Consider the following 23,862-nt stretch of genomic DNA (forward strand, 5'->3'; position numbering starts at 1 on the left):
GCGCGGCGCGTCGGGCGGGCGTTCCACTCATTCCCGGCGCCGCTCGGGGAGGTGCGTCTCCGGCATGGCTGCGGCCGACCCTGGGGACCCGGCGTCTGAGCCAAACCCTGCCGGGCTACTGCTGGGCCACATCGTGGCCTCGGGGACAGTCGCTCAGGTAGGTGGGCGGCGATGGCGTCATTAAGGGGGTGCCCCGGTGGCGACAGAGGGAGGCTGTGAAGCGGTCCTGGCGGAGGCTGTGCCAGAGGAGACGCGGCCGAGCCGGTTCCAGGCCATGGCAGGTACCTTTCTGCAGACGCTCCCCGAGACGGGGTTTCTGGTGTCTGCAGGCGAATTATCCCAGGTCTGTTTGTGGGAGATAATAAAGACCGGTTTTCCCGCCTTTTTTCCCCCTCCTTCTTCTGAAACATAGTAATCCCTCCTTTGAACTACTCTGTTATTCTTAGTCTCTTATTCTGTAGGTCAACTCTGTTGTTTTTAGACGGTAAAATAACTGGGTTTTGTTTGAGTAGAAAAGATAAGCTTAACTGTCTGACCTTGCAAGCTAGCCATCTAAAGTGGCTGATACACTGATACTGATATTAATTCACATATTCTGCCAAGTGTTTGTTCATCCAAGGTTACAGGTGTCTGTATAGATATGATATGGTACTCAAAGTTACAAGTTGTCTGTATAGATATGACAGGTGTTTGTTAGGTACGATACCTATTCAAGGTTACAAGCTGTCTTACACAAAGAACTAGAAGGATATAAAAAGGAAATATTCCCTCCTGTGTTTGTTCAGAATCTGACAGAGGTAATCTGCTCTGAACCTGCGCGAAATAAAGATGAATCCTAACTAATTGGCTGATTAAGGCGTCTTGTCCATCTGATACAACACTTCAATCTAGGGCAGTGGTCGGCAAACTCAGTCAACAGAGCCAAATATCAACAGTACAATGATTGAAATTTCTTTTGAGAGCCAAATTTTTTAAACTTAAACTATATAGGTAGGTACGTTGTTATTAACTTAATTAGGGTACTCCTAAGCGGGCCTTTGCTAAAAACGTCCTCAGTCTGATTGAGGTACGTTCTCTGAGTCGACCCCTTCCAACTCTCCCATCCACACTCATCTTGTATACTTGTTTCGTCTATCTCAGTGGTCGGCAAACTCATTAGTCAACAGAGCCAAATATCAACAGTACTTCTTCAAAATAGACTCGCCCAGGCTGAAAACCAACTTCTGCGCATGGGCCACGAAGTTTCAATCGCACTGTACGTGCGCCTGTACGTGGTATTTTGTGGAAGAGCCACACTCAAGGGGCCAAAGAGCCGCATGTGGCTCGCGAGCCACAGTTTTCCCCGGCCACTGATCTAGTGCTACCATCTCTAGATTGTAATGAGTGATGGGTTGGGAAACCGGCTAATTGAAGCATACGTTCCCTGACAAGTGAGGTATTGAAGCATGTTTGGGGCGGGAGGCGCCGAGTACCCTAGAGCGCCAGGGGAAACGCACATCTTTAAAGGCCCCTCAAAAAAGTATTGGTGATAAAGACCTGAAAGACTTCGTAACATGGATGGAGGAAGGGACTAATTTTGAGGAGAGATCAGAGAGGTTAGCCCATGGGGTGGGTGGTCTTAGGTTTGGCAAGAAGAGCATGTTCATAGTCCAAAGGGAAGAAGCCAATAGAGGGAGAAATGGAAGATGTGAGGAAATAATGGAACACAAGTGGCAAAAGTGACACGGGAATCGGAATGGAGGGAAACAAGGAAGAAAATTTTAGAGAATGAGGAAGTTGAGGAATATCACTAAGAAAGGAAACAGAGCCCTAACCGGTTAGGCTCAGCGGATAAAGCGTCGGCCTGCGGACTCAGGGGTCCCAGGTTCAATTTCGGTCAGGGACATGTACCTGGGTTGCGGGCACATTCCCAGTAGGGGGCGTGCAGGAGGCAGCTGATCGATGTTTCTCTCTCATGGATGTTTCTAGCTCTCTATCCTCTCCCTTCCTCTCTGTAAAAAATCAATAAAATATATTTTTTAAAAAAAAAGAAGAAGAAGAAGAAAGGAAACAGAAAGGTAAAATCATCTGCAGAGATTAGCAATATAAACATGATGAAAGATTGACGGGAAATACACCACTTTTTATACTTAGAACATTCTACTGCCTTACAATAGAATAGAAGAAACTAAGGCCCAAGGAGACCAAGAAATTTGCCAGGGTCACTTAACGAGTGAGGCGGGGTTAGGCACCAGCGTCCTCCCTTTCCTGACAGCATCTCGAAGATGCATTGTGGTACATAACTACTGTGACCTGATCTTGAAGGTTTAAACTTCTGTTGAAGAACTCTTCTAAATTACTGGAAGACCTAAGTAACAGGAACTTCTGGATTGTGTGGTGGGGGTACAAGGCGTAGTAATGAGTACATTGGAAAATAGGTAAAACGTAACTACATCACTCACCAGTTCTTGCCTTCCTGACTTCTCTCCTGTGTTTTCTTCCTACCAAATTGCCTGTACTCTCACCTGTTACCAGTTCTGTAACAAAGTAATTTAATAAACCCATTTTATAAGACATTTAGGACTTATCCATGTAGAGCTACTGACAGAAGGTAATAAACACCTAAACTAAAGGAGTAAGTCTCCGGTGAGAGGATTTTAGGCATTGATGGGTGAGCTGTTTGTTGGTGTAGTGGTGGTTTTGGGGAGGATCTTCCTAGTGTCCTTCAAGGAACACGAATTAGACAGTTTTGCCTAGGTAAGTTCTGCCAATCCGTAGCTTCCCATAAGACCATCTTACAGTCTTACCGCACTGCCAATCCCAATGAAGAACGTTACAGATTTGTAGCATGATTTTACTTTAAGCAAACTTTGCATATGAAAACCTACTTTAATTAGAAGGGTTTAGCATAGGTTCTTTCAAAATGATACATTACATGATCCCTTTAAACAGTCCATTTCTTAAGTGCACACATCATTCCATGTGCATTAAAAATTAAGAGTAATGCTTAAAATTGTTGTGATACAATTCTTCTAGAAAACATAGCTTGTTGAGTTTTGATCTATTCATTGGAGAACGATTTAGTGAAAGAAAGGTAGGATTAACTGTGTAGAATAATATGGGGTATTTGCTTTCTTTTATGCTTTAGTGGCCTTACATTCTAGATCAAGCATCTCAAACTCGTGGCCCACAACGAATATTTTTGCGGCCCAGTCAGTATAACAGTATTTAAGAAAAGGTTTTAATAAAAATTTTGTAACTTAATTTTTACAATATCCTGTTATACATAATTACTAATAATGAACTACAACGTTCGCTAATGACTGATTACTATAATCGTGTTGCATTTATTTCCCTTAAGTGCCTTATGCGCAGGTGCACCATTTCTCTCCACTAATACTAACAGCGAATATTTTAGTAGCTGATGATTGCCACGTCATTAGTCTTGGACTGACTTGTTTGGTGTGCGCAACAGGAAATATTTCACTTTTTGGAGAACAAGAAAAATAGGTTTATTTGCGTTATGTTTATTAATTTGTGCAGTTATTCAGTGTCTGGTAAGTTACTGTTCAAGAAAAAATATTAAGTTTTATTAACATGTTCTATTATTTTATGTTAAGGATTACTCATTTATTTCAGACCTTTGTATTCAGCATGTCTCTATTGAAATAAACCTACGTTTCTACAAAAATTGAAGCTTTTGTTTTTTTGCGGCCCACATAAACTTAAACCTTGTTTATTAGGCCCATGTTAGCCTTTGAGTTTGACATGCTTGTTCTAGATATTTTTCAGGCAAGTTTGCGTTAGTCATGGAATCTTGATTAAAGCTCCCTCTACTGGCAATGTATAAGATAAGGATCTGGATCTACAAAACACCCAAAATCTACTATTTTCTAATATATATATTTTAGGGCTTATTCACAATCGTCAAATAGGATTTCTGTTTACTAGAGTAATTTGTTCTTTAATTCCTATCTTTTTTTTTTTTTGGCTCTTTCTTAAAGATTCTTATTTTCCCTCTGGTTTCTATCACAAGTTCTTGGCTAAGCTCCATTACCCTGTTGTTGAACCCAACAGTTTATTAGTTTGCAAGTGAACAACTAAGATTAGTGTATACATATGGAGAGATAGAAAGATACCAGAGAGTGAGTAGGTTACAATGAGAAATGGGAGATATTTTACTTTTCATTTACTTCTACCTAAGAGAGAGCAGAAAGAAAAGAGGCTATGATGGAAATGTAGTGTATATGATGGTTCTCATTTCAGCCCTGATGCACTCTGACAGTGTGAAGTTGGACTAACGTTTAACCTTCGCAATTTTCAATTTTTGCCATCAGTAAAATATCTTGTTACCTACCTCAGTGAATGGCTAGCTATCTGTTCAGTCACCTGAAGCAGGATCCTTGGAGTCAGTATTAACTTGACTTTATCCCTCATTACCCGTATCAACTAGGACTTGTCAATTCCGTTTTCCCAGGGATTCATATCTCTGCCCGCTTTCCTTTTTAACTGCTACACCTATTTCACATTGTCATCTCACCTGGAATGCTATAATAGCCTCTTATCTAAATATCCAATCTTCACTCCTCCACTAGGTTTTTTTGTTTGTTTGTTTCATATTGTTGCCTAGTTACCAGAGTGTTTTATATTCTAATAAAATGCACATAACATTGAATTTGCCATGTTAACCATCTTAAAGTGTACAACTCAGTGGCATGAAGTACAGTCACAATGCTGTGAAACTATTTTCAAAACTATTCTTTATCATTCCCCAAAGGAAATCCCCTCTTATTAAGACGTCACTCCCCATTCCTTCTTCCCCCAATCCCTTTAGTTTTATTTTTCACTAGAGGCCCGGTGCATGAATTCATGCATGGATGGGATCCGGCTTGCCTGCCTGATCGGTAGGAGGGGAGGATGGAGGGGCGGGCTGGCCAGGGGGAGGGGCTGTGGGTGGTTGGCCAGCCGGCCCTGCCTCCTGGTCAAACTCTTGGTAGAGGGGACAATTTGCATATTAGCCTTTTATTATAGGACTAGAGGCCTGGTGCACAAAAATTTGTGCACTTGCGGGGGGGGTCCCTCAGCCTGGCCTATGCCCTCTTGCAGTCCGGGACCCCTTGGAGGATGCCCACCTGCTGGCTTAGGCCCACTCCCAGCACAGCAGCCCTCAGGGAATGTCCACTTACCAGCAGGGAGCAGACCTAAGCTGCAGTCGGACATCCTTAGTGCTGCTGAGGAGGCAGGAGAAGCTTCCACTGCTGTGCTGGCAGGCATCAGCCTGGCTTGTGGCTGAGCAGAGCTCCCACTGTGGGAGCGCACTAACCACCAGTGAACAGCTCCTGCATTGAGGATCTGCCCCCTGGTGGTCATTGTATATCATAGTTGTCTGGTATTCGCTGGCACCCTGCCCCGGGGCGAAAGGACCCCCTCCCCCTCTTGGGCCGGTGAGAAGTTGACCTGTCCACACTGACGTCTGGAAACCACCCCACCCCGGTGAAAAATCTCTGCCGGACAAACGGCTCCGGAAAATGACCAAACCGCAGGACAGACCGCAGGTTTCACCTGACCCTGGAAAGCCCCGACTGACACCAGTTTCGGCCAGCAACAATTGCCTCAGAAAAGTATAAAACCTTGCCCCTGCCCAGGTTGGGCGCGGCTTCTCCTGCTCCCCTCTCTGAGCTGGTGAACCCGCCCGTGTGCTCCCAATAAAGCCTGTTTAATCTGGTCTCTGTTTGGACTCACGGTTTTTCCTTGCGGCGGCGTAAAACCTAAGATTTGGTGCCGAAACCCGGGAGTGGGTCTCGGACTCGGACGATCCTCGCCCCGGTCTCCTCTTACGACCTGGGAAGCAGTGGGCAGCGGCAGTTCGCCCGGGCTAACTCCCAGACTCTGAGGTGCCGGGGTCCGAGTCGATTGGCTGGTCCGGCTCACTTCCCCTGTTTGCCGCCCCGGACCTCGGCCTGGACTTCCCCCGGACTCCATCTCCAATAAGTCACACGGGAAACCTCCCTCCCTTTCCTTCCTGCTCTCCGAGATCCATCCGGAGCCTCTCGTCCTAAGTCGCGGCCGTGCCGAGAGAACTCCTCCGCCCTCAGAGGGCCACTGTCTGGTCTCTTTGAGGACAAAGGAGACGTCCTTGGTCCTCTTCAGACCCCAACCCAGAACCGGGACTCTGTACCAATCGGTGGGACGCCTCCCTTGGTGCTTTGTCTCTAATCTTGGGGAGCGGGAAACCCCTCAACTATGGGAGTCTCAGAGTCCAGGCCGGATCCTAAGACACCTCTAGGGTGTCTCCTTAAAAATTTTTCCAAATTGGGGTACACTCAGACACTCAAGGCCAAACGCTTAATTTCTCTCTCACAACAACAATGGCCTCAATATCCTCTAGATAACCAGTCCCGCTGGCCCCCAACTGGCACCTTTGACTTTAATGTTCTAACAGACTTAGATAATTACTGCCGGCGCACGGGCAAAGATTCTGAGGTCCCCTACGTCCAGGCTTTTTGGGACATACGTTCCCGCCCCGACCTCTGTTCTCCCTGCTCAACCCGTCAGATACTCCTAGCCATCAGCAACCCTCCTCTTCCCACTGCTCCGCCTTCTTCCAAAAATCCCGACCCACCCGCCACCCCACCTCCCCCAAAGACCTCTGATTCAACCGATAACCCTGACCTCATTGACCTCCTCTCCTCTCCTCCTCCTTACCACCCCCCTGACCGAGCCGTTCGTCCCCCGACTTCTCCTGTCGTTCCCGAAACCCGCTCTGTCCCTTCTCCTCCCCCGGAATCCCAGGCTCAGGAACCCGAACCTCAACCGTCCTCGCTCTCCTCTCCGGTTGCCTCTCATACCCGCTCACATTCTTCAACCCCGGCAGCGTAAAACCTAAGAATAGTGACCAGTCATTCCCAGTCGTTCTGCTGTTAGGGTCAATTTGCATATTACCCTTTTATTATATAGAATAGAGGCCTGGTGCACAGGTGGGGGCCAACTAGTTTGCCCTGAAGGGTGTCCCGGATCAGGGTGGGGGTCCCGCTGGGGTGCCTGGCCAGCCTGGGTGAGGGGCTGATGGGTGTTTGCAGGCTAGTCACACCCCCTTCAGGGTGGGGGTCCCCACTGGGATGCCTGGCCAGCCTGGGTGAGGGGCTGATGGCTGTTTGCAGGCTGGTCAAGCCCCCTCCAGTGGGGACCCTCACCCCATGGAGGTTTGGCCAGCCTGGGTGAGGAGCTGATGGCTGTTTTCAGGCTTCCCACACCCCCTTTAGGGTGGGGGGTTCCCACTGGGGTGCCTGGCCAGTCTGGGTGAGGGGCTGAGGGCCGTTTTCTGGCTGGCCACGCCCCCCAGCGACGGAAGCTCCCAGCCTCTCCTTTTTTTCTTTTTTTTTATTCTGGGATTTATTTACCTTCTATAATTGAAACTTTGCAACCTTGAGTGGAGCTCAGAGCCAGCCAGGGTGGGCAGGAAGCTCGGCTTCCTCCATCGCCAGGGGCAACCCAAGCCTCCTGCTCGCTCTAGCTCCGTGGCCACGGCCGGCTGGAAGCAGGTATCTGGGGTTTATTTATCTTCTATAATTGAAACTTTGGCCGAAACCAGTTTGGCTCAGTGGATGGAGCGTCGGCCTGTGGACTGAAAGGTCCCAGGTTCGATCCCGGTCAAGGGCATGTACCTGGGTTGTGGGCATATCCCCAGTAGGAGATGTGCAGGAGGCAGCTGATCGATGTTTCTCTCTCATCGATGTTTCTAACTCTCTATCTCTCTCCCTTCCTTTCTGTAAAAAATCAATAAAATATATTTAAAAAAAAAAAAAGAAACTTTGTTGCCTTGAGTGGAGCTCAGAGCCGGCCGCGGCAGGCGGGAAGCTTGGCTTCCTCCATCACTGGGGCAACCAAGCCTCCTGCTTGCTCCAGCTCCGTGGCTGCCAGCTGCCATCTTGGTTGGGTTAATTTGCGTATAGTTGCTCTGATTGGCTGGTGGGTGTGGCTTAATGTGTAGCGAAGGTACAGTCAATTTGCATGTTTGTCTTTTATTAGTGTAGATTGCCAATGCATGTCGTATGTGCCAGTCGGACTGTCAGTCATTTAGCCTTTTATATATATAGATACTACCCACACTTACATTTCCATGTGTGTTATACATGGTGTCCTAAAAAAATGTGTACACACTTTGAATGATTAGAAAGTCAGTTCATTTTCAAAATTTAAAAGAATCCACAGAAATGAGTAATTTTTTTTGTCAATGCCTGTTTTCAAACTGATGACCATTCTGGTCCAAGTACTGCTGGTAATGCAAAGCGGTGAAATCTCAATATCAAGAATCATTTTGTTTGGTATTTGTGTGCCCTCAACTCATTGACTGTTGCCAGTTTTGTACTGTAAACTTTATCTTTTATGGGTCTCCATAAAAAAAAGTCTAGTGGCACTTTAGGATAAATTTTCTTTGTTCAAAGCTTAGTCTGGCCTCACCCATTATTTCAAATTAGTTAAAACTGAAAAGGAGTGAAAATTGAGTGAGTTATCAGCTGTTAAAGTGTGTATACATTTTTGGGGGGACACCCTGTATGTCAAAAGTGAAGATTAGCCCTGGCCGGTTTGGCTCCGTGGATAGAGCGTCGGCCTGGGGACTGAAAGGTCCCAGGTTCGATTCCGGTCAAGGGCATGTACCTTAGTTGCAGGCACATACCCAGTGGGGAGTGTGCAGGAGGCAGCTGATCGATGTTTCTCTCTCATCGATGTTTCTAACTCTCTATCCCTCTCCCTTCCTCTCTGAAAAAAAAAAAAGCAATAAAATATATATTTTTTAAAAAAGTGAAGATTAATTTGGAGATGTAGTTTTCTGCATAATCACAGAACATCATACAGGGTGTCCCAAAGATATGTATACATAGTGTAATAGCTGATGGCTCAATTTTGAAAATGAAATGTATTTTAATAAACACTGCCTTTATAATTATTCAAAGTGTGTGTATATATTTTTTTGGGACACCCTATATATGTTAGTACTAACACAGTTATTGAGCATTTATAATGTTAAGTCTTTTTATCTAGAATACTTTTTCCTTTCCATCTGTCAGGAACTTATTAATGGCAGAGAGCTCATTTTATTCTTTTTTTTAATTTTTATTTTTTATTTCAGAGAGGAATGGAGAGAGAGAGATAGAAACATCAATAATGAGACAATCATTGATCAGCTGCCTTCTGCACGCCCCACACTGAGAGGATCAAGCTGGAAACCCAGGCATGTGCCCTGACCGGAATCAAACTGTGACCTCCTGGTTCATAGGTCAGTGCTTCTCCACTGAGCTACACCAGCTAGGCTTTTTATTCATTCTTGAGTCTTCCACTTCCTATCTCAATAAATATCTTGATTCATTGATTATTACCAGTCAGCAAGCTTTTGCTATGAAGGGCCAGAGAGCAAATATTTGAGGATTTTCATTCTATATGGTTGAAACTGGGCTGTTTTAGCCTGAAAGTAGCCATAGATAATAATTAAATGAGAGAAGTTGAGTTCCAATAAAACTTTATTTCTGGACTCTAAAATTTGAAGTTATAAGCCACAAAAGAATTACTTTTCTTTTGATTTCCCCCCCAACAACTGAAAAATATAAAAACCATTCTTAGCTCATGGGCTGTACAAAAACAGGCAGTGGGCTGCATTTAGCTCATGGGCTATAGTTTCCTAACCCCTATCCTATATGATCTGTAAAGTTCTTTCCTCTGCTAACTTTCTAGAAAAGCAGAAGAAGATACAGAAACTGATGGATGAAGCCAAGAGATGAACAAGATAATATTCTTATTCTGAGATAACCGGCAGTTTAAGGAGGCAGTCTAACATAGAATGAAAGGATAAAAAGGAGGGGGTAGTCTTTTTAGAAAAGTAATTATGCCTGGGCAAACATTCCTTTACCTAAGAGAACAAGAATGTGAAAAGAAATAGTATGAATAATTTGTAGCAATTGAGGTCATTTAATGAATCTGATAAATGACTCCATGGGGACAGGGGTGGAGGAAATGTTTGATTTTAGCCCCAAGAAGGTCAGAGATACTAGGTCTTAGTCATTTGTATAGGAGTATTTCTCCAACAACCTCAGCCTTAAAATCTCATAATAAACTATCAGTAATGCAAATCTATTGTGCCTTGTATTTTAGGAAATAGTACAAAGTGATTAAGTCATTTGTTTTTCTTATTTTTTAAATATTTGGGCAAATGATTTGTGATATGGAGGTTTTAAAAACAGGAAATAAACATTGTTACTGTTGTACTCTGTATTGCATTTTTTTAGGGGCAGTGATGGACGTAATATATGCTTATGTTTTAGACCCATGGGCATGCTTTCCCAATGCACATAGAAACTTTTTGTGACATGATGCTGTTTTCTCTGTTTACTTTGCATTAGGAGATATTAGATATATCTAAGAAATCAACTCCTTGCTTTGTGAACTTCTCCAGGCTACAGCAGATCACAAATATTCAAGCTGAAATCAATCAGGTAAATTGTTAAACTTTTTACTTTTTACTTCTAGTACAGGGAAACAAATCTTAATTGTTTCCAACAGCAATTCTCTTGCACTTAGAACAGTTTGTAGTACTTAACTGGGTAGGTGTTTACGTACGTAGTTTCCTGTTAATGAAATTGTAATAGTAACAGCAGTAGTTGGAAGTAGTAGCAGAAGCTGCAACAGGGCTTGCACACCAATGTGAAAAGCTTCAGTGAATCACCTGAGCTCTCATAACAAATCCTCCACCCTCCTCCCCCTAAATATTCCTGGATAAAGTCTGTTTTTATCACAGATTATCCTTTAATCAGGCTCTTTTCTGAGTGAGGTAAATATTATTTTTGTTCCTAATGCAGAAGAACCTGGAAATTGAACTTCTAAAACTAGAAAAAGATACAGCAGACATTGTTCATCCTTCTTTTTTGGGTAAGTGGTTTGGTTAAATGGGTGGGTAATTATTGGAATTTCAACTTTTTCTTGGATTACCTTAAATAAGCAGCAGGCATTATGATATACCATTATTTTTTTCAGGTATTGCCCCAAAGCTAACAAAGTTTTCTATTTCTGTGTTCAAACAAAAGTCCTGTTGGCTTGCCTAGTGCAAATTGCATATAAAGTGACCAAGGTAGGAGCTCCTCAAAATTAGGAGAACTTGAAAAACCAAAAAAAGGCTGAGAAACTTTTCAGGGACTTGACAGCTAAATCACAGTGTGTTCATAGATTGAATACTTGATTAGAAAACTTTTTTTGCTGTCAAGGACATTATTGGGCTACTTGGTGATATTTGAATAAGGGCTGTATTAAATATTGTGCAATGTTAAATTTTCTGAATTTGATACTTGTGGTTATATAAGAGATGGGAAATATATGCTGACATTTTAGAGGTAAAAGGTCATGATATCTGCAACTTACTCTCAAATGGGTCAGCAAAAATATTTGTAAGGGTGTGGAGAGAAAGGAAAAGAGGCTGTAGCCAAGTGTTATCAGTTAGTGAGTCTAGGTAAAATGTATATGGGAGTTCAATGAACTTTTTTTTTTTTTTTTAGTATATTTTATTGATTTTTTACAGAGAGGAAGGGAGAGGGATAGAGAATTAGAAACATCGATGAGAGAGAAACATCGATCACCTGCCTCCTGCACACCCCCTACTGGAAATATGCCTGCAACCAAGGTACAAGCCCTTGACCGGAATCGAACCTGGGATCCTTCAGTCTGCAGGCCAACACTCTATCCACTGAGCCAAACCGGTTAGGGCTCAATAAACTATTCTTGAAACTTTTCTCTAAGTTTGAAAGTTAAAAATTTAAGTCCTAGCTGGTTTCGCTCAGTGATTAGAGTGTCAGCCCGAGGACTGAAGGGTCATGGGTTCGATTCTGGTCAAGAGCATGTAACTCAGTTGCAGGTGGGATCCCTGGCGCCAGTTGGGGTAGGTGCAGGAGGCAACCAGTCCATGTGTCTCTCACATCAATGCTTCTCTCTCTCTGTGTGTGTCTCTCCCCCTCTCTCCCACTCTCTCTAAAAATCAATGGAAAAAATACCCTCAGGTGAGGATTAACAAAAAAATAAAATAAATAAGATAGATAAATAAAATTTAGCCCTGGCCGGTTTGGCTCAGTGGATAGAGCGTCGGCCTGGGGACTGAAGGGTCCCAGGTTCGATTCCAGTCAAAGGCATGTACCTTGGTTACGGGCACATCCCCAGTGGGAGGTGCGCAGGAGGCAGCTGATCGATGTTTCTCTCTCATCGATGTTTCTAACTCTCTATCCCTCTCCCTTCCTCTCTGTAAAAAATCAATAAAATATATTTTTAAAAAATTTAAAAGAAGAGACCATTAACTGAATTCTAGAGCGAATATTGAAATGATCAGAAATAGCTTGTAAGACAAATATTTGTTTTTTAATGTTTGTGTAGAGTATTAGAGGCAGAGATGGGAAAAGAGATGTTATTTGAAGAATGTGGCACTGGCTATAAAAACTGAACTAGAAGTAGAGTTGAAAAACACAGGATTTAGCAGTGGGTTGTCAATAGGAAAAATAAAATGAAATTGATATTGGATATTAGGAATAGCAAAGGGGAGATATTTAGGAGAGCAATGGTGAGATAATTTTGGCTGTATCAAACCAAAGCAAAGAAGAATTTATTAGTGATTTCAAAATTTACTTGTCCTGCTCTGGTCAGTTTGCTAAGTGGTTAGAGCACCAACCGTCTTACCAAGGGTTGCAGGTTCTATTCCTGGTCAAGGGCACATACCTGGGTTGCAGGCTTGATCCCTGGCGCCAGTCAGGGAATGTGCGGGAGGCAACTGTTTGATGTCTCTCATTTTCTCTCCCTCCTCCCTTCCTTTCCATTTTCTCTAAAAATCAATGGAAAAAATATCCTTGAATGAGGATTAACAACAACAAAAATGTTTCTTTGTCCTATTGCTAACTATAATTACTATTTCTGGTTTGTGTAGCTCAAAAGTGTCAAACTCTGCAAAGCATGAATAATCATTTGGAAGCAGTGCTAAAAGAGAAGAGGTCCCTCAGGCAAAGACTGTTGAAACCCATGTGCCAGGAAAACCTGCCTATTGAAGCAGTTTATCACAGGTTAGACTAAAAAGTAGACATTAGCAGTTACACATTTTCTGAAGGTAGTTTAAACTAGTTTTTTCATAGCATAATTCATTGAATAATATATTAGTGATTATATCTGTTAACATTATTAATGCTGATACATTAAACCAGAAAGAAAATCCTTGGCTTTAAAAGTATAGTTATGGTGAAAAGAAAGGTATTCCTTTGTTCATAGTGTTTTGGGAATTATAAATAATGATTTTAATGATAGAAATTAGATCCATAACATAGAGTAAATTGGGTAAAATCATGTTTATTATATATCGACTGCTTTCTATGAAGTAAAGTTATTGTTGCATTAATGTTGCCTATGTAGGGTGGGGCAAGAATAGGATTACAATTGTGAATATGGGAAACAGAGTTCATTCTTGTATTATTATTTATTACTAGGGGCCCAGTGCACGAATTTGTGCACCTTGAAAGGACCTGTGGGCCGGCCATGAGGCTGTGGTGGGCACAGGGGCAGGTCTCGGCCCATCCTCTGCACCTCTGCCCGGCCCCTCCCACTGCGGCCCCCAGTCCCCTGTTTGCTGGCAGCCCCACTCACGCTCCCAGGTGCAGACGGTGCTGGCCCCGCTCACACCGGCTGATGGCGCAGAGCGATTGGGGCTGGCACCATCAGTGGTATGCAAGTGGTGGCTGTTGTCCCAGTCGCCCCTCAGGAGCAGGAGAAGGTGGAGAAGCCCTCAGGCGATCAGGGCTGGCAGCCGCCACTCACACCTGCTGATGGTGCTGAGTGATTGGGACTGGTGCTAGACTCTGGCAGCGGGTGCAAGTGGTGGCTCAGGCACCGGCTGCAGGTGCAAGTGGGACCGGCGCTGGCAGTGGGTGTGAGCAGCGGCTCCAGTGCTAGCAGTGGATGTGAGTAGGGCCATTGCCAGCAGCAGGTGCAAGAGGTGGCTGCTGGCCCCGATTGCCCCTCACGAGCAGGGGGAGGTGGAAAAACCCTAAAGGACGATCAGGGCCGGCAGCAGGTGTGAGCAGGGCCAGCACCAGCAGTAGGTAAGAGCACCAGGTGGGGCTGTGGCACAGGAGCAAAGAATTTTCAGTAACCACCAGAGGCTCACTCCGATGACAGCGACCAGTGCCCCGCCTTGGTTTGGTGCCCCCGCTTACCTCCGCCATCCTGCCGCGGCCGATGCTCGCCATGTTCTGTGCGCACCTCCTGGTGGTCAGCACACCTCTTAGCGACTGGCTGTTTGGTTGTTCTGCCGTTTGGTCTATTTGCATATTATGGTTTTATATATATAGGTTGTATTATTTTCCATACGAACAACTGTAAACCTACTTTTGCCCCACACTATCTATACAAATTCTGTTGGGAGAGTTTAAGCAGGGACAGATGAAAACAATGTCAACTAAAGGAGGGGGGGAAAAAACTGAGTTCTGGTCTCATCTCTGTTGTTTATATGCCTCAAAGACTTGGACAAATGATTTAAATTTTTTGCATCAGTTTCCCAATCCATAGATGCTTTCTGTTCCTTACTTCCTCATGGGAGTATTGCAAGTACCAAATTGAAGGTGTAAGTTATTATTAATAATAAAGTAAAGAAGCAGAAATCTGATTGCTAGCTTTCTCCACCAGTGCTCACTAACTGACCCTGAACAAATCAGTCTCTTCTCTTGAGTATCAGATTTTTTTTATCTTACGGTAATATAATAGATATACAAATCCCATTCTTGTGGATTTATTCAGTATCTATTCAGTACAGTAAAATACCATTAATGTACATATTGTACATTATATATATTAGAAGAACTGAATAATTATTTTAAAGCATTTTGCAAATGCACAGATTCAAAGTAGTTTTATTTGTAGGCCATTTCAGTGAAACACATTTGTCCTTATTGTCTTCGCTCATGATTGAGAATTAGTATTTTGAAATGGCTTTATCACTGATAGTTCCATGAATGCAGAAAGGTTATAATTGGCTCATTGGGTTGATTGTAATTATTTTATATCATATTGAAAGTCCTAATTAAAAGGGGAAAAGGAGAATACAAAATAACTACACTAAAACAAAGTAATAATTGACTTTTTCCCCTCCCTCTTTCAGATACATGGTACATTTGCTGGAGTTGGCAGTGACTTTTATTGAGAGATTAGAAACCCACCTTGAAACAATTAGAAATATTCCTCATTTAGATGCAAATCTAAAGAGAATGGTGAGTATTAACAATAGCATTTAAGTACCGCATCAACTCCTTTCACATTACTTTTAGCTATTTTTTTAAATTGATTTCAGAGAGGAAGGGAGAGGGAGAGAGAGCTAGAAACATCAATGAGAAAGAATCACTGATCTGCCTCCTGCACACCCCCTACTGGGGATCGAACCCCCAACCCCGGGCATGTGCCCTGATCAGAATCGAACCTGGGACCCTTCAGTCCACAGGCTGATGCTCTATCCACTGAGCCACACTGGCTAGGGCACTTTTAGCTTTCTTTAGTTCTGTTTTATACTAGAATCTCAAATGTCTGACCTACTTGTTTAATTTTGTTGATGGTTAATATGAGTGATTTATTTTATAAAATCAAAATGCTGTTTCTTTTTTTATATTATTTTTATTTAAAAGTCATTTTACATTCTCTTATTCCATTACTAGAGGCCCGGTGCATGACATTTGTGCACTGGGCGGGGGTGGTGGTGGGGGGAATCCCCTCAGCCCAGCCTGCGCCCTCTTGCAGTCTGGGACCCCTCGAGGGATGTCCGCCTGTCGTGGAGGCGGGAAAGGCTTCTGCCGCCACCACTGCACTCACCAGCCGTGATCCCGGCTTCTGGCTGAGTGGCTCAATCCCCGGTTAGGTACATACAAGAAAGTCAGTCGATGAATACATAAGTGGAACAACAAATCAATATTCCTCTCTCTCTCTTCCTCCCTCGCTGTCTCCCTTCTTCTCTAAAAATCAGTAAATAAAAATTTAAAAAAGAAAGAAAATTAGAAGAGCACAGTAGCTTGAGGGAAAAATGGTACTCCCCTTTGGATGACACTTAAGGGCATTGAGAGGGACGTTAACTCAGGGTTAGTTGTGGAATGCCTTGAGACTGAGAAGTTTAGACTTGACTGGCTGAGTACTGGGGAACTATTGAATTTTTGATTTTTAGAGAAAGGCACAGAGGAGCCCTGACTGGTTTGGCTCAGTGGATAGAGTGTCGGCTTGCTGACTGAAGGGTCCCAGGTTTGATTCTGGTCAAAGGCATGTACCTTGGTTGCGGGCACATCCTCAATAGGGATTGTGCAGGAGGCAGCTGAATCGATGTTTCTCTCTCATCGGTGTTTCTAACTCTCTATCTCTCTCCTTCTCCCTTCCTCTCTGAAAAAAATCAATAAAATATATTTAAAAAAAGGCACAGAGGAGTAACTTGATCAGAACTGTACTTTAATAATGGAGCAAATATTAAATAGAGTGGACTGAGCTTGCCACTCAGTGTGGGCAGAAAACATCAGCGTAAGCATCACCTGGAAGCCTGTTAGAAATGCAGAATTGTAGATTTCATTCACCTTATACCTTCACGATCTGAATCTACAGTTTATTTAATAAATTCCTCAGGTGATTCCTATGCACATTAAAGTTTGATAAACTGTGTTAGAGGACTAGGCCAGCGGTCAGCAAACTGCGGCTCCGCAAACCGTGGCTCGCGAGCCACATGTGGCTCTTTGGCCCCTTGAGTGTGGCTCTTCCACAAAATACTGACTTCTGCACATGGGCCACGAAGTTTCAATCACACTGTATGCGCATGCCCGCATGTGGTATTTTGTGGAAGAGCCACACTCAAGGGGCCAAAGAGCCACATGTGGCTCGTGAGCCATGGTTTGCTGACCACAGGACTAGGCAAAGAAACTTGGAGAATAAATAAGTTATTCAGATAAAATATTTTTTTTAATATATTTTATTGATTTTTTTACAGAGAGGAAGGGAGAGGGACAGAGAGTTAGAAACATCAATCAGTTGCCCCCTGCACACCTCCCACTGAGAATGTGCCCGCAACCAAGGTACATGCCCTTGACTGGAATCGAACCCGGGACCCTTCAGTCCTCAGGCCGACGCTCTATCCACTGAGCCAAACCGGTTAAGGCCAGATAAAAGATTTAAAGCTGAGGAATACAAAGGATTGTGTAGATTTTTATATTTTGAAGGTCTAATTTCTAGAATATGGCTACTTTTTGGAACACATCCAAAGAAATGAAATTTCTATTCTTGCTGACTTGAGGGTGAGTAGGAGCAAAAAATTAAAGACGTTAATGAGTTTATTTTTTGTTATGTCTTGCATAGATAGTAAACGTTCAACCCTTATTGAATTGTAGTTAAATTGAGATTGAATGTATATCCAGATGGAGTTTTCCAACAGATTGAAACGTGGGACTGAATTTTAGGAAGGAGATTAGGTTTGACAATATAGATTGAAGGTCATCTGCATCGAGGTGATAATTGAAGACAGGAGAGGTGACTTGAAGAAAAAGCGTGTCTATAAGAAGTGGGAGAGCACAAATTTAAGGCACCTTTGTATTCAGGGGCTGGAATCATAACCATTTGTGATATAGTAATGACATACTAATGACAGGCATAATTACTCTCCTATTTTCCCCTTCTTTCAAATGTTACAGAGCAAGGCTTTAGCCAAGATGGATATTTTGGTGACTGAGACAGAAGAACTGGCAGAGAATATACTCAAGTGGCGAGAACAACAAAAGGAAATTTCCTCTTGTATCCCCAAAATATTAGCTGAAGAAAATTATCTTCACAAATGTATTGTAACACCATAACATCTTCTTTATCTTTACTTCTAAAGTTTATGTCCAAACTATTAATGCCAAATGATACAACTGGTTCAATTAAGCAAAAATGATTTCTTTTTGCTTAATTGTATGTAGTCGTGTGAAGTGCATTTCTAGTCAATGATAACATGGTTATTTATAGGCTTTGCTGCTAGCAATACTGAAAGAGCCCTCTCTATGGTAGAGTACTAAATTCTAAGTTCATTAAGAGCAAATTAAATTTTCCTTCGTTTTTCATATGTGTGTGTGTGCACATGCACACACACACATTTTTTTTTTTTTTTGGTTAATCCTCACCTGAGAATATTTTTCCATTGATTTTTTAGTGAGAGTAGAAGGGAGGGGGAGAGACAGAGAGAAACATGGATGTTAGAGAAACACAGCGATTGATTGCCTCCTGTACATGCCTTGACCAGGGCCGGGGATCAAGCCCGCAACTGAGGTATGTGCCCTTGACCAGAATTGAACCTGGGATCCTTTAGTCTGCGGGCCAATGGCCAATGCTCTATCCACTGTGCCAAACTGGCTAAGGCTCTTTTTCATATATTTTCATTCCACTTTTGAATAAAATTTATGAAGATCAAGTATAACTGTGGCAGTTTATTAACATATTATCTAGATCTCAGGCAGCAGACTCTATATGTCTTTTTTTTTAATGCTTGTTTCTGAATTAGAAGAGTCTTGAATCTGAATATATGTTGATTATTCCTATGAGATTGTCACTAAATGTGCAAAAAATAGTAACATACTATCTTTTGTAAGGCTTGCTTGCAAGGTGGGTCCTTTGCTGGTGTCTGGGAACTTAAATTTCAAGAGGTTTCCCTCCACTCTCAATAATAAGAGTTGTCCTCTGTGATGAAGCTGTTTGTACAGTGTGGTTTGTGCTGAACACCTGCTTTCTTTCTGGAAGTCCAAAATTTTGGTACATGCTAGGCAGAAGGTACCTGTGTGACTAGCCTGCAGAAATAAGTCTGAGCCTGGCATCTCTTTCATAGTAGCCATTGCACAACGTCACAACTCAGGTGCTGAGGGAATTAAGCACATCCGGCGTAACTTCTACTGGCAGAGGACTCTGGAAGCTATCTGTGCCTGGTTTACCCCAGGCTTTGTCCCGTATACCTTTTCCCTTTGCTCTTTTGATTTTATGTTTTTACTGTAATAAATCATAGCCATGAAAACAGTGATATGCTGAGTCCTGTGAATCCTCCAAGCATGTCATCAAACCTGGGTAGTGACGCTGACATATTGAGCAATTCTTGAGGGTGTTCACTGGCAGCCTTAGAAAGAGTCAAAGAGAAAGGCACATTATGGCAGATCTTTTAGAGGTTTACATTATGAGGTACTCAGATATTTTACCTATCTGAGATTATTATGCATATAAAAGGAAGTGGTATACTAAGATTTACTAATACTAAGTAAGCCTCAGGATGTACTCATTTGTGTCAGTACTATAACTATTCCTGGCTTATTTTTAGATGTGGGGTTCTCTTTTGCTTTAAAAATGTGTGCATCATCCTTGGCTGGTGTGGTACAGTGGGTTGGGCATCATCCCATGCACCAAAAAGTTGGAGTTGATTCCTCATCTACTCACACTGGGTCGTTATTTTTATACTGTTACATTCTCTGTATCACGGGGGTTGACCGATCCTTATATTCATCACACTCTTCACAGTGGATGAATAAAGTAGTGGTTCATAAGGAAACAGGATCATTGCCAAAATATACCCTACTGAAACAACCAGTGATCTTTTGAAGCCTACTTTTCTGACTTTTACAAATGGCATATAAAACAGGTCATAACATCGCCTAGCACGTAAGTAAAACTTTCAGTTGTATTTCATCAGAAATCTGTTCAGGTCTGCTTTTTATAAAAATAAAATAAACTTTTGCATACTCCCAATTGTAAACCTATTTTGCCCCACCCTGTACATAAACTATATCATTTATAATAAAGGTGATATATATGTCATGTCTTTTGCAAAATATAAAATAAAGCTAATTTCTAACTAAAATTGTGTGGCCCTTACCTGAATTCTATGTGATAGGAAGGAAAGATTCTCTAACTTACACAATAAAAGTATAAGCATACTGGCTGTCTGACTCACAAAAGCTTGAGGTAAGTTGAGCCTGAGGTCTACTTAAAAGAGAAAAGCTAATTTAGTACTGTGTTGTCATCAATAAATGCTAATCATTTTTTGTTTGTTTGTTTTAATTCAGCTTTTAGACCTGTGGATACTAAAAATGTAGCTCTGGACTGTCTTTCTACTTACACCGGGAAGTGTGTGAAACTTGTGAATTCACTTTCAGCATAATAATGATGCCACTTTGTGAGGACTATTCTGGAGAAATTGTGCTGCTACCTGGTCTTTCTAACACTTTTCGTATTTTACTACTTCCTCTGAAATAGGACTGCCAGACCCCTGTTATCCTCTCAAATCTTAACCCCCCACAGCTGAGATATCTTCTGGAACTTCAGCTACTGCCTGTGAGAGCCCAGCCAGCCCTCTCGTGCTTCTGCACTTCCTACAAGTCTCTATGCAGTCTCCTCTTTCCATCCTTGGTTATAAGGGTTCTCTCCAGCTAGTCTTCAGGTGATTATTCAGGATGGTTTTTCTATATAGTTATAATTCCAGTTTGGTCCTGGGAGGGAGAGTGTCAGTGTAGCTTCCACTTAATCACCGCCATTTTGGAAAAAACTTATTTGAGACCTTGAACCACTTAATTTTCTTGATGTGGAAGCCTAGAAAAAGTGAAAGCTATTTCTAAAAGTTGAAGTAAAATTACATTTCAAGGGTCTGAATACACTTATCAAAAATCAGTTTACCTCAAGATGGCAATATATGCTAATCTTTCACCAGTAGTTGCTAATAAATTTATGTAGCATCTTTTCTGCTTCTTAGCTTTTGTAGGACATCAGAATTGACCTTGGTTAATGAGGATTTACTTGAAAAACTTTGCTGGCTAGAAGGCTTTCTATAGAATACCTGGAAATAGGTGAGGATCATGGAACACGATATCAGCGATCTAAATTGGCTGTTCCCCCAGATTCATCTTAATCTTATATTTTTCTATCTCCACCCCCCCAAGTTCAGGAGACATAAGAGACAGGGCTTAGCCCTGGTCAGGTAGCTCAGCTGGTTAGAGCACCATCCAGCTATGCCAAGGTTGCAGGTTCAATACCTGGTCAGGGCACACACAAGAATCAACCAATGAATGTTTCTCTCCCTCTGCCTCCCTAAAACCAATCCATAAATAAAGAGACGGGGCTTGTCTTTAGCTACTGAAGTATGGAAAGTAATAGCAAAAGTTTTAGAATTAGATCTGATTTTGAATCCAGGTTCTACCACTTATTAACTGTATTTTTAAAAATTTATTGCTTTTAGAGCAGCAGGGAGAGAGAAACATTGATTTGTTGTTCCACTTATTTCTGCATTCATTGGTTGACCCCTGTATGTACCCTCACTGGGGATCATACCTGCAACCTTTGTGTATTGGGTCAACGCTGACTAACTGAGCCACCTGTCCAAGGCTCCATGTTTTCTTTCTTTTTTAATATATTTGTATTGATTTCAGAGAGGGAGAGAGAAACATCAGTGATGAGAGAATCATTGATCAGCTGCTTCCTGTACATCCCCTACTGGGGATCGAGCCTGCAACCAAGGCACGTGCCCTGACTGGGAATTGAACCGTGACCTCCTGGTTCATAGGTTGGCGTTCAACCACTGAGCCATGCCAGCTGGGCTCCATGTTTTCTAAAAGGCCTAGAGAACATATAGCAGGTACCCCCACCACTATTTAATTATTATTTAAATCTTCACCGAGGATATTTTTTCCATTGATATTTTTGGAGAGAGTGGAGGGCGGGGGGGGTGGGGCGCGGAGAGAGAGAGAGAGAGAGAGAGAGAAACATTGGGATCTGATTGGTTGCCGCCTGCACAGAAGCCCCACTGAACTGGTGATGGAGCCTGCAACTGAGGTATGTGTCCTTAACCGGGAATTGAATTCACAGGCCTTTGGTTTGTGGACAGGTGCTCTAACCACTGAACAACCAGCCAGGGCTCTGCTGCTATTTTAAATCCAGCACTACATGCTCTGGCTCAGTTGGTTGGGCATTGTTCTGTGAACCAGAAAGGTTGCCAGTTCCATTCTGGGTCAGGGAACATGCTGGGGTTTTGGGCTCAATCCCCTGTAGGGCACGTGCAGGAGGTAACCCCCTGGTTTCATTCTCACATCAATGTTTTTCTCTCTCCCTCTACCTTCTGCTCTCTATAAAAATCAATTTTTAAAAAATTTCAAAATATTCAGTGCCATACAACTCCTTGCAGCATTTGCTGCCAGGACCCTTCTGCCAATAATTCTCCCACCATGGGGGACATGAACTGTACAGCAACACAGATGAGTTCGCTGAGGGATTCAAGATCAAGGCCAGCAAAAATCAGGACAATAAAATGTTTATCAGAGGTTTGAGCTGGGGTACAAGCTAGAAAGATCTGACTGTCTCAATTTGGGGTAAGTTTGAGACTGCACAGTGGAAACATCTAGTTACTGGAAGACCAAGAGTATTTGGATTTGTGCTTTTCAAAGATGCTGCTCATGTTGATAAAGTTTTGGAACTGAAAGAACACAAACTAGATGGCAACTGATAGACCCCCCTGCCAAAGGACCAAAGTTTTAAAAAAGGGAAGAAACCCCCCATAAAATGGTTTGGGGGGAAGGTAGAGCCCAAATACTTTTTTAAAAATATATTTTATTGATTTTTTACAGAGAGGAAGGGAGAGGGATAGAGAGTTAGAAACATCGATCAGCTGCCTCCTTCACACCCCCTCCTGGGGATGTGCCCGCAACCAAGGTACATGCCCTTGACTGGAATCGAACCTGGGACCTTTCAGTCTGCAGGCCGACGCTCTATCCACCGAGCCAAACTGGTTAGGGCCCAAATACTTTTGAAGAACAAATTTAAGAATATTTTGGAGCCTTTGGAGAGATTGAAAAAATTGAACTTCTCATGGATACAAACACAAATGAAAGATGAGGATTTTGTTTTATCACATACACAGATGATGAGCCAGTAAAAAAATTGTTAGAAAGCAGATATTATCAAACTGGTCTGGGAAGTGTGAAATCAAAGTTGCACAACCAAACGAGATGCATAGGCAGGAACAGAAACAATCAAAAAGGAGGAAAAGTTGCTGCAGCTGGTGGGTGAAGTGGTACTAGGGCCATGGCCCAGGCCAACAGAGCCCTCATGGCAAGGCATCTCTGGGGGTGACAATAACCCCAAAAATTACCAGCCATACTAAAGGAAGACATTGGAGAAAACAAAGAGAATGCTAGTAAACGTTTCTGTTGATCTAAGATGATTATTTTGTAAGACTTTCTTGTGTAGAAGACACAAGTGTCTAACTGTATATAGCCATCAATTAGTTTTCTTTGCTTTTCCTTTATCTTTTGCTATCTGTGTTATGACTCAATGTGGGTTTGTGTTTATACAAGTTTTATTTGTATGATTTCATGTTAAACCTGAAATAAATGCTTCTTTATGTGAAAAAAAAGAATGGTAACTAAAATGGACTGAAGCAAATCAAATACAGTTGTTCCTCAGTATCTGTGTGGACATTGGTCCCATATAGTTGTTATACTGAATTGTTTAGGGAATAATGATAAGAAAAAAGTCTGTACATGTTCAATACAGACACAGCCATTGTAGGTCTAACTGCATGGTACACATCAGCAACAATGTAGTTTTTTGTGTGTGTGTATTTTTACATTTTCAATATATGGTTGCTTGACTCTGCAGATGTGGAACCAAAGGATAGGGAAGGCTGACTATATGCTTAAATCCATGATTTTATAATAATATTTAAAACTAGAGGCCGGTGCACAAAAATTTGTGTACTGGGGGGGGGGGGGTCCCCTCAGCCCGTCCTGTGCCCTCTTGCAGTCTGTGACCCCTTGGGGGATGACCACCTGCTTCCTGGGGGAGCGGGCTTAAGCTGGC

General features: G+C 42.6%; 1 protein-coding gene and 1 pseudogene across 1 annotated transcript; both read left to right on the top strand.

The window, feature by feature from the left end:
- The first annotated feature begins 3 nt into the window (after positions 1–3).
- HAUS2 (HAUS augmin like complex subunit 2) lies at positions 4–17,898 on the top strand. Its single transcript, XM_036298914.1, has 6 exons — positions 4–157; positions 10,374–10,466; positions 10,830–10,899; positions 12,929–13,061; positions 15,146–15,254; positions 17,694–17,898. The coding sequence occupies exons 1-6, from the start codon at positions 65–67 to the stop codon at positions 17,850–17,852; spliced, it is 657 nt and encodes a 218-aa protein (XP_036154807.1). The 5' UTR covers positions 4–64; the 3' UTR covers positions 17,853–17,898.
- Positions 17,899–21,822: 3,924 nt separating this feature from the next.
- On the top strand, positions 21,823–23,164 carry LOC118675365 (annotated as a pseudogene).
- The last annotated feature ends 698 nt before the right edge of the window (positions 23,165–23,862 follow it).

This window comes from Myotis myotis, unplaced genomic scaffold (genome assembly GCF_014108235.1).
Source record: "Myotis myotis isolate mMyoMyo1 unplaced genomic scaffold, mMyoMyo1.p scaffold_m19_p_1, whole genome shotgun sequence".
Lineage (NCBI taxonomy): Eukaryota > Metazoa > Chordata > Mammalia > Chiroptera > Vespertilionidae > Myotis > Myotis myotis.

Excerpts from the sequence above, each read along its gene's own strand:
- HAUS2 (XM_036298914.1), top strand. The coding sequence starts at position 65 with ATGGCTGCGGCCGACCCTGGGGACCCGGCGTCTGAGCCAAACCCTGCC. Across the intron at positions 158-10,373 it reads CCTCGGGGACAGTCGCTCAG|GAGATATTAGATATATCTAA; the intron begins GTAGGTGGGCGG and ends ACTTTGCATTAG. Across the intron at positions 13,062-15,145 it reads ATTGAAGCAGTTTATCACAG|ATACATGGTACATTTGCTGG; the intron begins GTTAGACTAAAA and ends TCCCTCTTTCAG.